Source organism: Macaca fascicularis, chromosome 11 (assembly GCF_037993035.2).
Source record: "Macaca fascicularis isolate 582-1 chromosome 11, T2T-MFA8v1.1".
Classification (NCBI taxonomy): domain Eukaryota; kingdom Metazoa; phylum Chordata; class Mammalia; order Primates; family Cercopithecidae; genus Macaca; species Macaca fascicularis.
Genome location: NC_088385.1, coordinates 60,355,230 through 60,371,191, shown reverse-complemented (window position 1 = coordinate 60,371,191; position 15,962 = coordinate 60,355,230). Strand labels below are relative to the sequence as shown.

Here is a 15,962-nt window from a genome sequence, read left to right as displayed (position 1 = left end):
ACTCAGGAGGCTGAGGCAGGAGAATGGAGTGAACCCAGGAGGGAGAGCCTGCAGTGAGCCAAGATCGCGCCACTGCACTCCAGCCTGGGCGACAGAGCAAGACTCTGTCTCAAAAAAAAAAAAAAAACCTACAAAAATTAGCTGGGAATGGTGGCATGTGCCTATAGTCCCAGCTACTCAGGAGGCTGAGACAAGAGAACTGCTTACACCTAGGCAGCAGAGGTTGCAGTGAGCGGAGATTGCGCCACTGCACTCCAGCCTGGGCAACAGAGCAAGACTCCATCTCAAAAATAAATAAATAAATAAAAATAAAAAATGTTTGTATAGAAATAGGGTTTTGCCAGATTACCCAGTGTTGAACTCCTGGGCTCAAGCAGTCTGTCCACCTCAGCCTCCCAAAGTGCTGCAATTAAAGGCATGAGCCATCGCGCCCAGCCTAGGATTTTGGATCTTAAATTGGCTTTAGTTGTAAATTCAGGTAAATAAAGTAGTAGAAACAGTTTAGTGTTGCTTTCCTGACAGGTAGAAGCTGGATGGGGCCAACTCCTGTGTATTTTGTTTGCAGTCAAGAAGAGCTGTGGAAAAGAAGGCTAAACGTATAGTATTTGGTGAGAAGTATACACATGATGAAGAAAGTAAAAAGAGAGGACTAACCAGTCACCATTTTTAGAAGCAAAAAGGCAAATAGAACCATGTTTCAGAGCCTCACTGTGAAGGAGCTGTGGAAAACTGCAGCATCCAGGCTGTAACTGTGTTGCAGGCATGTTTTAATGAAGGAATATGGCCAGGAGCCTCAAAGGGACTTTTGAGAAATTATTTTTTTGAATTACGGCTGTTCATCTGTTCCCTTCACTCTCCCCCTTTTAAGAAGGGGTTGGAGCATAAATTATTGTCCAGTAATCCTATTTTACTTAGTCATAAACTAGATAGACTTAGCCCACTTTTCTTCATTGTCCTTTCACCCAAATCCCAAACAAACAAAATCTCTATACCATCTCCCTTTCTCTTCCCTCATCCTACCTACAGGCTCCTCCCTACCCCTAAAAAAATATTTTTTGCTGGCATTTTTATTCTACCATTATATAGTCATCAGCATTGTACTGGCCTTTTTATGGCTGATGGAGCCCAGGCGGGCTGCCCGATGAGGGGAGACAGCATTTGGCCGATGGGGCTGGTATGTGCCATTACTGGCCATTGGGCCTTGGTCCTCTACAGCTCCATCCTGGCTCATTAAAACTCTGAGCCAAATAGCCATGCAGGCGCCTGCTGCAGCACTGTAGGGGCCAAGAAGTTAAATGGTTCTCCTAATCCTGCATAATTTATCTCCCTGTTAGCCCCCTCATAAAAGAGTCCAATTCAGCCCTACCATGGAGGGCTTCATTCTCAATTTCCTGTTTTTGTGATGGCCAACTAGTGCCCAGCCCTTCCCTTTTCTCTTTATTATTATTATTAAAAATTGTTTCCCTTTGTTCAATACGAGTTTGCCTTAATGTTTTTTTCATTTGGAGCCTCCTATTTGGACCCCACTTCACCAACAATCTGTCCACTTCTGTTGTTTGGACCTGATATTACAGAGCAGTTGGTGGTGTGGTCTTCCCCCTCTCCTCTTCTCCCTGCCCTCCAGCATCCTTTTTTCTCCATCTTTTCTCCTCTTCCAGTGCTTCCTCCCTCTTCAGTTCTTCTTTCCAGGGACCAATCTCATTGCAAGATGTTTGGTAGGACATTTTAAAAGGGCACTGAATCAGGTTTTTGTTTTTTCACATCTCCATTTCTGTTTCGTTTCAGAGATTTACAAACGAGGACCACCTGGCAGTTCATAAACACAAGCATGAGATGACATTGAAATTTGGCCCAGCCCGAACTGACTCAGTCATCATTGCAGGTATTTGCTGCCCCAAAAGCCACGTGCCTTGATATCACCAGGCAGTTAAGATTAATACCAGAGACCAGATGTACTGGGAGCTGTACTCCCTTTCTCCCATTAAGAGCCCTTATGTGATCTACATTTAATCAGGAAAAAGGAACACTAAAAGCTCCCAAGTTTCTATTGTACCCTCCACTCTGTTTTTAATAACAAGATTGTGTTCTGTGGTTTTTGAGGGTAGGTGTGTTGAGGTTTCCTCTCAGTTTTTTTCAGTCTGTTACCGTCTTACTTTCTGTTTATTAAGACTTTGAAAGATTTACAGACAAAAGATGCCTTTGACATTTTCCCTACCCACAGCAAAGGGGTGAACAAAAGAATGCAAAAAAAAGCCAACCTAGCCTGGTTGCTTCTCTTCCACTGGGTGTCAGCTTTCCTCCAGCAGGCAGATTGTCAGTTCATAAATTCAACTTCCCTTGTGAACCCAGACACCACTGAGGGCACATTTCCAAAGCTCAAACAAGACATTTAGTCAGTGGGACTTTTCTAAGCCAATTTGGGTGACCTGGAACCTCTCAGCAGTTGTTTTAGATACTGTCTTGCTTGTATATGCCATTCTCAAGGGAGTCCTCTTAGCAACTGCTCTCAAACCAGGCAGCAATTCTGCTGTACCATTTTCAGCCAGACAGACATACAAACCAAAGTGAGCTTTTTCTTTTGATCTATGAGAGGTTCTGATTTACCTCAATCTAAGCAAGCTTAACTCAATATTTAATTCCTAGGGTATTTAGTTGGTGGTTATTACATTAGTTAATAACTCAGATAAGACAGAGTTTCTCTAAGTATTACTGGCCAAAATGCTACCATAGACATGGAGAAAGAGAGACAGAAGTTCCTCATCATACTTCTATACATGATAAAAGGGACTTGCCACTTGCCTTTACAGGCCTCCTATTCCTCCTTAATTCAGCAGATATTTATTTCATGTCTACTATATACACCAGGCACGTTTGCTAGGAGCTTGTAGATTTGTAATCCTTAGGAAAAGGACATAAATGGGAACACTGTCATCAATGATCCTTAAGAAAACCTGGGGGAAGGTCAGGTGTGGTGGCTCATGCGTGTAATCCCAATGCTTTGGGAGGCCAAGGCAGGAGGACTGCCTGAGACTGGGAGTTCGAGACCAGCCTGAGCAACATAGAGAGACCTTGTCTCTACAAAACATGTTTAAAAATTAGCTAAATGTGATGATACATGGCTATAGTCCTATCTACTTGGGAGGCTGAGGTGGGAAGATTGCTTGAGCCCAGGAGTTTGAGGTTATAGTGTGCTATGACCATGCTACTGCACTCTGGCCTAGACCACAAAGCAAGACCCTGTCTCTAAAAACAAAAGGGAAACCTGGGGGAAATCTTAGGGAATAGTGGATAGGGTATACATATAGGTAAGACATAATTAATTCAGGGCATATATTCATAAAAAAAATTGTATTTACAGACAAGTATAAGTGAATACTACAAACAATATGAATACTAAATGAGCTAATGTTAAGTAGAATTAATCAGAAGAAGTTTATTTGAGAGGTAAATTTGGGGCAAGGTTATAAAGTTGGAGAGGTTATTCCAAATGGGTGGAAGGGTCTACACCAAGTCTCCAGGGGTGGTAAGAGAAGTCGCTCCAGGATAGTCTCAAGGAGAAAACGTGTTCTCCTGTTACTATTTGCTTTCAGTTCTGGAATGCTTATCTTGTTGCACATGACTTCAGCTATCATATATCTATGCTGGTAATTCTCACATCTCCACTTAAGACCTGGTGTGTCATATGTATCCCAACCCCTTATGTGAACATTTTTACTTGGCTGTCTTTCAAGTCTTTATGTCAGTGACTGAACTTAACCTCCTTGTCTCCTAAACCAGCTCCTTCTCCTTTGTTATTCATTAGTATCTCAAAATCTTGAGTTGTTTTATTCTTCAAATTCTTTCTATTCTATTCCTTCCTATTCTCCCTACCATCACCTTCTTTATGCTTGGATTCCTCTAAAGTCTCCTAGCTGGCCTCCTTGATTAGTCTCTCATTCTTTTTTTTTTTTTTTTTTTGAGACGGAGTCTTGCTCTGTCGCCCAAGCTGGAGTGCAGTGGCGCGATCCTGGCTCACTGCAAGCTCCGCCTCCTGGGTTCACGCCATTCTCCTGCCCCAGCCTCCCGAGTAGCTGGGACTACAGGTGCCCGCCACCTCGCCCGGCTCATTTTTTGTATTTTTAGTAGAGACAGGGTTTCACCGTGGTCTCGATCTCCTGACCTTGTGATTCGCCTGCCTCGGCCTCCCAAAGTGCTGGGATTACAGGCGTGAGCCACCGCGCCCGGCCGATTGGTCTCTCATTCTAATCCATGTTGCATATATACTATTGAAAAGCCAGTCAAATTCTACTCTTCTAGTCAAGTCAAAAATCTATCATTATTTTCCTATTTTCTCTTTATTTATATTATTTATTTATTTATTTATTTATTTATTGAGATGGGGGTCTCACTCTGTCGCCCAGACTAGGGTACAGTGGTGTGATCTTGGCTCACTGCAACCTCCCCTTCCCAGGCTCAAGCAATTCTCCTGCCTCTGTCTCCTGAGTAGCTGGGATTATAAGCACATGCCACTACCGCTCGGCTAATTTTTGTATTTTTAATAGAGACGGGGTTTCACCATGTTGGCCAGGCTGGTCTTGAACTCCTGACCTCGAATGATCCACCTGCCTCGGCCTCCCAAAGTGCTGGGATAACAGGCGTGAGCCACCGCCCTGGGCCCTTTTCTCTTTAAACCTACTTAAGCCTGGACGTGGTGGCTCACACCTGTAATTTCAGCACTTTAGAAGGCTGACGCAAGTGGATCACCTGAGGTCAGGAGTTCGAGACCAGTCTGACTAACATGGTGAAACCCCATCTCTACTAAAAATATAAAATTAGGTGGGCATGGTGGATCACGCCCATAATTCCAGCACTTTGGGAAGCTGAGGCAGGCAGATCACAAGATCAGGAGTTCGAGACAAGCCTGGCCAACATAGTGAAACCCCGTCTCTACTAAAAATACAAAAATTAGCCAGACGTGGTGGCAGGCACCTGTAGTCCTAGCTACTCGGCAGGCTGAGGCAGGAGTATCGCTTGAACCCAGGAGGCAAAGGTTGCAGTAAGCTGAGATCACACCACTGCACTCCAGCCTGGACAACAGAGCAAGACTCCATCTCAAAAAAACAAAAACAAAAAAATACAAAATTAACCAGGCATGGTGGTGCACGCCTGTTGTAATCCCAGATACTTGGGAGGCCGAAGAAGGAGAATCGCTTGAATTCAGGAGGCAGAGGTTGCAGTGAGCTGAGATTGTGCCATTGTACTCCAGCCTGGGCAAGAAGAGCAAAATTCTGTCTCAAAAAAAAAGAAAAGAAAAGAAAGAAAGAAAGGGCCATTTATACCTGGATTTTCAGGCTCTTCATAACCTAGCACCATGGCATTCACCCAAGTTTTAATTTGTTTTTTTGTTTTGGGGGGTATTTTTTTTTCTTTTTTTTTGAGACGGAGTCTCGCTCTGTCGCTCAGGCTCGAGTGTAGTGGTGTGATCTCAGCTCACTGCAAGCTCCGCTTCCCAGGTTCATGCCATTCTTCTGCCTCAACCTCCCGAGTAGCTGGGACTACAGGTGTCCGCCACCCCTCCCAGCTAATTTTTCTGTATTTTTAGTAGAGACGGGGTTTCACTGTGTTAGCCAGGATGGTCTTGATCTTCTGACCTCATGATCTGCCCGCCTCAGCCTCCCAGGGTGCTGGGATTACAGGCATGAGCCACCGTGCCCGGCCATTTTGGTGGGTATTTTTTGGAGACAGAGACTCTGTTGCTCAAGCTGGAGTGCAGTGGCACAATCATAGCTCACTGCAGCCTCAAACTCTTGGACTCAAGCCATCTTCCCACCTCACCCTCCCCAGTAGCTGGGACTACAGATGTGCACCACCACACCCAGCTAATTATTTTATTTTTTGTAAAGATAGGTTCTAGCTTTGTTCCCCAAGTTGGTCTTGAACTCCTCGCCTCAGGCAGCCCTCTTGCCTCAGCCTTCCAAAGTGCAGGGAGGCGTGAGCCACCATGCCCAGCCAAGTACTTATTTTTGTACACTATGGTGCTTTCCACATATATTAGTTTTATTTCCTCAACTAGAAAGCATTCTCAACTGAGCACTGTGGCTGACACCTATAATCCCAGTACTTTGAGAGGCCCAGGTGGGAGGATCACTTGAGCCCAGGAGTTAGAGGCCAGCCTGGGCAACATAGCAAGATCCCATCTCTATAAAAAAATTTAAAATTAGCCAGGTGTGGTGGCATGTGCATGTAGTCCCAGCTACTTGGGAGTCTGAGGCAGGAGAATCACTTGAACCCAGGAGTTCAAGGTTACAGTGAGCTATGATCATGCCACTGCATTCCAACCTGGGTGACAAATGGAGACCTTGTTTCTAAAAAAGAATAAAGAAAGAAGAAAAAAGAAAACGTTCTCTGGGGCCTAGTGACACAGTGGCTCACACCTGTAATCCCAGTGCTTTGGGAGGCACAGGTAAGAGGATTGCTTGAGGCCAGGAGTTCAAGGCCAGCCCTGGGCAACATGAGATCCATCTTAACGAAAACTTTTAAAAATTAGCCTCAGGCTAGGCACAGTGGCTCACGCCTGCAATCCCAGCATTTGGGGAGGCAGAAGCAGGAGGATTGCTTGAGGCCAGGAGTCAGAGAGCATCCTGGGCAACACAATGAGGCCCCCTCTCTACCAAAAAAACATAGCTAGGCATGGTGGCACTTGCCTGTACTCCCAGCTACTCAGGAGGCTGAGGTAGGAGATCACTTGCATTCAGGAGTTCAAGGCTGCAGTGAGCTATGATTGTGCCACTGCCTTCAGCCTGGGTGACGACAGAGTGAGACCCTGTATTTAAAAATACATACATACGGCCGGGCGTGGTGGCTCACGCCTGTAATCCCAGCACTTTGGAAGGCCGAGGCGGGCGGATCACAAGGTCAGGAGATCGAGACCATGGTGAAACCCTGTCTCTACTAAAAATAGAAAAAATTAGCCGGGCGCAGTGGCGGGCGCCTGTAGTCCCAGCTACTCGGGAGGCTGAGGCCGGAGAATGGCGTGAACCCGGGAGGCGGAGCTTGTAGTGAGCCGAGATTGCGCCACTGCACTCCAGCCTGGGCAACAGAGCGAGACTCTGTCTCAAAAAAAAAATAAAAAATAAAAAATAAAAATACATACATACATACATAGCTATGATCATACCACTGCACTCCAGCCTGGGTAACAGAGTGAGACTCTGTATCTAAAAATAAATATATCATATATACATACATAAAATTAGCCGAGCATGGTGGTGCACACCTGTAGTCCTAGCTACTTGGGAGGCTGAGACAGAAAGATTGCTTGAGCCCAGGAGTTCAAGGTTTCAGTGAGTTATGATCATGCCATTGCACTCCTGGATGACAGAGCAAGACTGTCTCTTAAAAGAAAAAAAGAAAATGGGCAAGTATGGTGGCTCACACCTGTAATCCCAGCACTTTGGGAGGCTGAGGTGGGCGGATCACTTGAGGTCAGGAGTTCAAGACCATCCTGGTCAACATGATAAAACCCCATCTCTACTAAAAATACAAAAATTAGCCGGGCCTGGTGGTGCACACCTGTAATCCCAGATACTTGGGAGGCTGAGGCAGGAGAATCACTTGATCCCAGGAGGCGGAGGTTGCAGTGAGCCAAAATTGTACCACTGCATCTAGACTAGGTGACAGTCTGAGACTCTGTCTCCATAAAAAAAAAAAGAAGGCTGGGTGCGGTGGCTCACGCCTGTAATCCCAGCACTGTGGGAGGCCGAGGCAGGTGGATCATGAGGTCAGGAGATTGAGACCATCATGGCTAACACAGTGAAATCCTGTCTCTACTAAAAATACAAAAAATTAGCCAGGCATGGGGCAGGTACCTGTAGTCCCAGCTACTCAGGAGGCTGAGGCAGGAGAATGGCGTGAACCTGGGAGGCGGAGCTTGCAGTGAACGGAGATCACGCCACTGCACTCCAGCCTGGGCAACAAAGCAAGACTCTGTCTCAAAAAAAAAAAAAAAAAAAAAAAAAGCCAGCCTGGGCAACATAGTGAAACCCCATCTCTACAAAAAATACAAAAATTAGTTAGGCATGATGGCGCATACCTGTAGTCCCAGCTACTCAGGAGGCTGTGGTGGGAGGATCACTTGAGCCTGGGAGGCGGAGGCTGCAGTGAGCCGAGATCGTGCCACTGCTCTCCAACCTGGGTGGCAAAGTGAGATCTTGTCTCAAAAAAAGAAAAAGAGGCCGGGTGCGGTGGCTCATGCCTGTAATCCCAGCACTTTGGGAGGCCGAGGCAGGTGGATCACATGAGGTCAGGAATTTGAGACCAGCCTGGCCAATGTGGTGAAACCCTGTCTCTACTAAAAATACAAAAAATTGGCTGGGCATGGTGGCATGCACCTGTAATCCCAGCTACTTGGGAGGCTGAGGCAGGAGAATCACATGAACATGGGGAGGTGGAGGTTGCAGTGAGCCAAGATCACACCACTGCACTCCAGCCTGGGAAAGAAAAGAAAACATCATCTTAATTTTCTACAGCCAAAAGCCATGTTTTCTTTTTTCTCTCTTTTTTTTTTTTTTTTTTTTTTTTAAGGCAGGTTCTGGTTCTGTCACTATGGTGGACTGCAGTGGCACAATCTTGGCTTACTGCAACCTCTGCCTCCCAGGCTTAAGCCAGTCTCTGAAAAAACTAGGATCACAGGCATGCACCACCACACTGGTTAATTTTTGTTGTGTTTTTTTTTTCTTTTTTCTTTTTTTTTGTTTTGAGACGGAGTTTCACTCTTGTTGCCCAAGCTGGAGTTCAGTGGTGCAATCTCGGCTCACCGCAACATCTGCCTCCCAGGTTTAAGCAATTCTCCTGCCTCACCCTCCCAAGTAGCCGGGATTATAGGCATGCACCACCATGCCTGGCTAATTTTGTGGTGTTAGTAGAGACAGGGTTTCTCCATGTCGGTCAGGTTGGTCTCAAACTCCCAACCTCAGGTGATCCACTCGCCTTGGCCTCCTATAGCGTTGGGATTACGCTATAGTGTGATCCACCACACCAAGCCGATTTTTGTATTTTTTGTAGAGATGGAGTTTCACCATGTTGCCCAGGCTGGTCTTGAACCAGGTGTGAGCCACCGCACCAAGCCGATTTTTGTATTTTTTGTAGAGATGGAGTTTCACCATGTTGCCCAGGCTGGTCTTGAACTCCTGAGCTCAAGAGGGGATCTACCTGCCTTGGCCTTCCAAAGTGCCGGGATTGCAGGCCTTAGCCACTGCCCCCAGCCTAAGAGCCATCTCTTAAATCTGAGCAATACTCCTATATTCCTATCCCTTCCCTCCCCCAAACATATACACAAGTGTATGCATGTAGCACCAAAACATATAGAAAGTATTCAGTAAAAACTTACTGATTTTTTTGGCTAGGCGCGGTGACTCATGCCTGTAATCCCAGCACTTTGGGAGGCTGAGGCAAGTGGATCACCTGAGGTCGAGAGTTCGAGACCAGCCTGACCAACATGGAGAAACCCCGTCTCTACTAAAAATACAAAATTAGCTGGGCATAGTGGTGCGTGCCTGTAATCTCAGCTACTCGGGAAGCTGGATCAGGAGGATCCCTTGAACCCGGGAGGCAGAGGTTGCGGTGAGGCGGAGGTTGCAGTGAGCTGAGATAGCGCCATTGCACTCCAGCCTGGGCATCAAGAGGGAAACTCTGTGTCAAAGCAAAACAAAACAAAAACTTACTGATTTTTTTTTAGGATTCGTTAGAGCAGGTTCAGGGTTCTCTGATACATTTTCAGTCTGTTTGTTCACAAACCAGAGCCATTTGAAAGTTAGAGGCCACCTGCAAAGTGAGGAATTAGATTTGACACAGGGGAGCCTTTAAAAAACCAGAAATGAGCCTGAACAGCAGGGCGCAGGAGAAGTTTGTTTGAGCCTCATATCAAAGGTCTGAAAGTCCCTCCTCTGCCGTAGCCATGCCCTTAGCTGCCCCCTCCTGTTCCACTTGAGTTGTGATTTTGGGTATGCCCTTATTAAAGTACTCTCTAAGCATAAAGGATGATATTACTTCTACTCACCCAGGGATGGAGGGAAAGTGGCTTTATCATTAGCCAACCAAAGCTGCCAGAGAACCTTTTAAAACTATTTTGAGAAGTAGTGGTAACTTTTCCAAACACTCTGATTCAGAAGAGGTTTTGTTTAAATTTTTTATAAAAATCGTGCTATTTCCTTTTTTTTTTTTTTTTTTTTTTTTTTTTGAGACGGAGTCTCGCTCTGTCACCCAGGCTGGAGTGCAGTGGAGGGATCTTGGCTCACCGCAAGCTCTGCCTCCCTGGTTCACGCCATTCTCCTGCCTCAGTCTCCCGAGTAGCTGGGACTACAGGCGCCCGCCACCACGCCCGGCTAATTTTTTGTATTTTTAGTAGAGACAGGGTTTCACCATGGTCTCGATCTCCTGACCTTGTGATCCGCCCGCCTCGGCCTCCCAAAGTGCTGGGATTACAGGCGTGAGCCACCGCGCCTGACCCCTGTGCTGTTTCCATGGAAAGTCCCACTATACTATTTTCAACTGATCAGGCTGGAAGGGGTGTGGTTTTTTTTTTTTTGTATTTTGTTTGTTTGTTTGTTTTGAGACAGAGTCTCACTCTGTTGCCCAGGCTGGAGTGCAGTGGCAGTAATCTCGGCTCACTGCAGCCTCCACCTCCTGGGTTCAAGGGATTCTCCTGCCTCGGCCTCCTGAGTAGCTGGGACTACAGGAGCCTGCCACCATGCCCACCTAATTTTTGTATTTTTTGTAGAGACGGAGTTTCACCATGTTGGCCAGGCTTGTCTCAAACACCTGACGTCAAGTGATACACCCGTCTCAGCCTCCCAAAGTACTGGGATTACAGGCGTGAGCCACTGCGCCCGGCCAAGAAAGGGTGATTTTAACCCCAGGTCTCACTCCTTAAAGTATCATTTAAACATTGTTCTCTATTTTTGTCATTCATTCTAGTGGTTTAGGGTATAAGATGAATCCCTGAAGTAGCATGCCAAGGAAAGCCATCGTAATAGAGTTAGGATCCGTGAACAAGATTCAGGTCTAAAGAAGCAGGATTGGGAGGGAGAAGCTCAAATGTAAAATTCAGGTTGCTTAAAAAGTTCCAATGGTTTACCAAGAGCCTTTCTCTTCCCAAGGGCAGAGGCACAGTGTTGAGGAGAGATTCGTGCAGCCCCTGTGGGCATATTTTGGCTGGCAAAACTAAATCCAAATATCCTGGTTTCGGGAACTTGCTCTGGGCCTAGGTCTCTGTGAAATTAGGTCTATTGTTTGCAGTTTCCTTCTCCAGCTCATGATCTTGCTGTCTTACTCCTCAGCCCCTAGATTTGCCTGGAATCCTTCAGAAGGTAACAGACCATTATTACCTCAGTGACCACTGAAAGACAAGGCACTATTTCTTACTTGGTAGCTTTAGTCAGCAAACTCAACCATCTGATCCTCAGTTTCTTCTCATCAGATTTTAACATCCATCTGCTTTTTCTGCTCACTTCAGACCTAGCTAGCAGGGAGTAAGTTTACAAAAGAAAACATTGCTTAACTATACTTAGTTTTCAAATCTAGAGGTTTCACAAAACTGTGTCACCTGTGTGGGTAGTTTGGTTTGGTTGGAGGTAAACGAGGTAAAACTAGCACTGAGAGAAAAGTGGGTACATGGATAGTCACACAACAAAACGCTGTTCTGTCTTCCCCCTGCTGGCTTTGAGGCAACACAACACAGACACCCTCTGGTGGCCTAGCACCAGCCTTCACCTACTAGAGTTCCATTAAAGCAAATTTGCCCTAACACAAAGACTCTATCTCCAAATCAAAAAGTACAAATGCATTATCTATATACTATTTAATATCAAGTTTTAATTTCAGATCAAAATTAAAACAGTTTCCTTTTCTTTCATGTCTACAGATCAAACTCCTACTCCAACTAGATTCCTGAAGAACTGTGAGGAGGTGGGACTCTTCAATGAACTAGCTAGCTCCTTTGAACATGAATTCAAGAAAGCTGCAGATGAGGATGAGAAAAAGGCAAGAAGCAGGACTGTTGCCAAAAAACTGGTGGTATTCAGACCTAGGCTATTTTCATTGTGCTTTGGATAATGTTCTTAATTGGTTAAAACACAAAATCATGGGCTTAGTAGAGTAAAACCAGATAGTAGTCACTAATCCCAGTCAGCCATTCAGGTCTTTAGGAGTTCCAGATGATGGATCAGCAGAAGTCTGTTGTCACCGAAAATTAGTCCTCTTGTTCTTCCAGGGGAGTATTAGTTTAATAATCTGTTTTTAAAAAAATATTTATATTATAAATATGTTGAAGATGTTAAAAGGTGATAAATTACTCAGATTTTGTTAGATAACATATTCGTTGCCAAATCCCACTCTTTCCTGAGCTGATCAGACTTCTCAGCTGCACTGTTTTTTTGAATCAGCAAGTCAATAAACGTTTATCAAATTTCCACTCTTCTTTGTTTCAGTATATGTGGTTTTTGCGTTTAAGTAGCTTTCTACTATTATTCAAAGTATTAAAGATAAGGATGTTCTCACTGTCTTTCAAAGGAGATCAACCAGGACGGTGAAAGAACTAGAAACTATGTCACTTTAGGAACTTTTAAAGAAATCGAGTGGCCAAGTACATTGGCTCATGCCTGTAATCCCAGCACTTTGGGAGGCCAGAGTTTCAGGAGTTCAAGACCAGCCTTGGCAATAGCAGGACCTCCATGTTTACAAAAACAGTTTTAAAGATTCATCAGGCATGGTGGTGCATGCCTGTAGTCCTAGCTACTTGGGAGACTAAAGCAGGAAGACTGCTTGAACCCAGGAGATCAAGGCTGCGGTGAGCTATGATTGCACTACTGTGCTCCAGCCTGGGTGACAGAGTGAGACCCTATGTGTGTGTGTGTGTGTGTGTATATATAAATTTTTTTTTTTTTTTTTTTTTTTTTTTTTTTTTGAGACGGAGTCTCGCTCTGCCGCCCAGGCTGGAGTGCAGTGGCCGGATCTCAGCTCACTGCAAGCTCCGCCTCCGGGTTTACGCCATTCTCCTGCCTCAGCCTCCCGAGTAGCTGGGACTACAGGCGCCCGCCACCTCGCCCGGCTAGTTTTTTGTATTTTTTAGTAGAGACGGGGTTTCACCGTGTTAGCCAGGATGGTCTCGATCTCCTGACCTCGTGATCCGCCCGTCTCGGCCTCCCAAAGTGCTGGGATTACAGGCTTGAGCCACCGCGCCCGGCCAAATTTTTTTTTTTTTTTTTTTTTTTGAGACAGAGTCTTGCTTTGTTGCCCAGGCTGGAGTGCAGTGGCGCGATCTCAGCTCACTGCAAGGTCCACCTCCCAGGTTCACGCCATTCTCCTGCCTCAGCCTCTCGAGTAGCTGGGACTGTGGGAACCCACCACCACACCCAGATAATTTTTTTGTATTTTTAGTAGAGACGGGGTTTCACCGTATTAGCCAGGATGGTCTCAATCTCCTGACCTCATGATCTGCCCACCTTGGCCTCCCAAAGGGCTGGGATTACAGGTGTGAGCCACTGCGCCTGGTCTGGAGACCCTATCTCTTAAAAAAACAAATGGGCCAGCGCAGTGGCTCATGGCCGTAATCCCAGCACTTTGGGAGACTAAGGCAAGCGGATCACAAGGTCAGGAGTTCAAGACCAGCCTGACCAACATGGTGAAACCCCGTCTCTACTAAAAATACAAAATTTATCCAGGCATGGTGGCACACGCCTGTAATCACAGCTACTCAGGGGGCTGAGACAGGAGAATTGCTTGAACCCGGGAGGCGGAGGTTGCAGTGAGTCGAGATCGTGCCACTGCACTCCAGCCTGGGCGACAGAGTGAGACTTTGTCTCAAAAACAAAGAAAGAAAGAAATTGAGGAAATTTTGGTTGGAAAAGAGATTCAGTGTGAACAAATTGCAGTCTTCAAGAGTATTCATTAAAAGAGGGATTACATTTATTCCATGTGGCCCAAAGGTAGAAGTAGGACCACTAGGTGGAAGCTCTCACAAAACATGTTCAATTATATGTAGGCCACTTAGTAGAGATATTGTAGAGGGGATTAAAATGCTGGAATCCCTTCTAATCCTGAGGCACTATGATTCTCTGATTTTAGCCTTTATATAGTCCAGATCCCTAGAGAATCCCTTAGTTTGGAAGACCAGAGGAAATACTCGAAGAAGCAGAGTTGAAGGGAGATAGTTCCCATGGAATAAGGGGCTTGGAGGAAAAAGAAAAATGCAAAGATCAAATTTTACTTTAGAATTAGAATTCTAGGTTATTGGTCACTATTTTATTTTATTTTTTTGAGACGGAGTCTTGCTCTGTCGCCCAGGCTGGAGTGCAGTGGCGTGATCTCGGCTTACCCCAAGCTCCACCTCCTGGGTTCACACCATTCTCCTGCCTCAGACTCCCGAGTAGCTGGGACTATAGGCGCCTGCCACCACGCCCAGCTAATTTTTTGTATTTTCAGTAGAGACGGGGTTTCACCGTGTTAGCCAGGATGGTCTCGATCTCCTGACCTCGTGATCCACCCGCCTCGGCCTCCCAAAGTGCTGGGATTACAGGCGTGAGCCACCGCGCCCGGCGATCACTATTTTTAAAATCAAATCTGTGTTCCTGATTTTCTGGAATCATAAAAGATTCCAATATCTCTATCCCAAAACATATATATAAACACATTAACCTCACAATTGCATGGTATAGTGAGGCATGGGATCCTATCAGAATATAGAATAGCTGGAACTGCTTTTATTTTTCCCTGTATTTAAGAAGAAGTTCCCCGGGAGCTCTTTCCTTCTAAGAGGGCATAACAGGTAAATCTAGATAGTTACACATGACTTTTCCATCCAGTTTAAGTGGTAAGAAAGCAAGATAGTGTCTTTATCACTGGAGTTATTTCCAAGTTCCATGGATTTCTATGAGTTTCTTTTTATGCTGTCTCCCTCAAACTAACAGAAAGTGGGCTGCACGAGGCATGGTGGTTCATACCTGTGATCCCAGTGCTTAGGGAGGCCACAACAGGAGGATTGCTGGAACTCAGGAGTTCGACACCAGCCTGGGCAGCATGGTGAGACCTATCTCTACAAAAAATTTAAAAACCAGCTGAGTGTGGTAGCACACACCTATGATCCCGGCTACTTGGGAGGCTGAGCCTAGGGAGGTCAAGGCTGCAGTTAGCCATGATTGAACCACTGCACTCCAGCCTAGGCAGTGAAACAACACCCTGTCTTTATTTTATTTTATTTTATTTTTTTATTTTTTGAAACAGAGTCTCCCTCTGTTACTCCAGCTGGAGTGCAGTGGCGCAGTCTCGGCTCTGCAACTTCCACCTCACAGGTTCAAGCGATTCTCCTGCCTCAGCCTCCCAAGTACCTGGGATTACAGATGCATGCCACTACGCCTGGCTAATTTTTTTGTATTTTTAGTAGAGTTGGGATTTTGCCATATTGCCCAGGCTGGTCTCCAACTCCTGAGCTCAAGCAATCTGTCCACCTCAGCCTCCTAAAGTGCTGGGATTACAGGCATGAGCCACCGCGCCTGGCCCAGACCGTGTCTTTAAATAAATTAATACAGCGGGGAAACTCAGTAGCATATATTTGTAGTTCTACTTTTTCTTTCTTTTTTTCTTCTTTTTGAGACGGAGTCTGCCTCTGTCATCCAGGGGGAGTGCAGTGGCGCAATCGTGATGGCTCACTGCAACCTCTGCCTCCTGAGTTCAAGTGATTATCCTGCCTCAGCCTCCTAAGTAGCTGGGACTACAGGTCCGTGCCACCATACCTGGCTAATTTTTGTATTTTTAGTAGAGACAGGGTTTCACCATGTTGGCCTGGCTGGTCTTGAACTCTTGACCTCATGATCCACCCACCTCAGCCTCCCAAAGTGCTGGGATTACAAGCATGAGCCACTGCGCCTGGCCTCTTTTTTCTCTTTTTTTTTTTGAGACAGAGCCTCACTCTGTTGCCCAGGTTAGAGTGC

General features: G+C 45.8%; 1 protein-coding gene across 17 annotated transcripts in view; it reads left to right on the top strand.

Annotated features, from left to right (window-relative positions):
* Positions 1-15,962, top strand: part of LOC101925094 (cyclic AMP-dependent transcription factor ATF-7) — a 130,366-nt gene that overhangs the window by 78,353 nt on the left and 36,051 nt on the right. For 12 of the 17 annotated variants that reach the window (XR_012420303.1, XR_012420304.1, XR_012420302.1 and 9 more), the window contains 2 exons: positions 1,786-1,882; positions 11,900-12,018. Coding sequence is in view for 13 of the 17 variants with exons in the window: in XM_074006987.1 (XP_073863088.1) it covers positions 1,786-1,882; positions 11,900-12,018 (216 nt within the window). In the remaining 4 variants the exon portion in view is untranslated. The remainder of the gene's footprint in view (positions 1-1,785; positions 1,883-11,899; positions 12,019-15,962) is intronic. The other 5 variants (XM_074006993.1, XM_074006990.1, XM_074006994.1 and 2 more) reach the window with 1 other exon arrangement.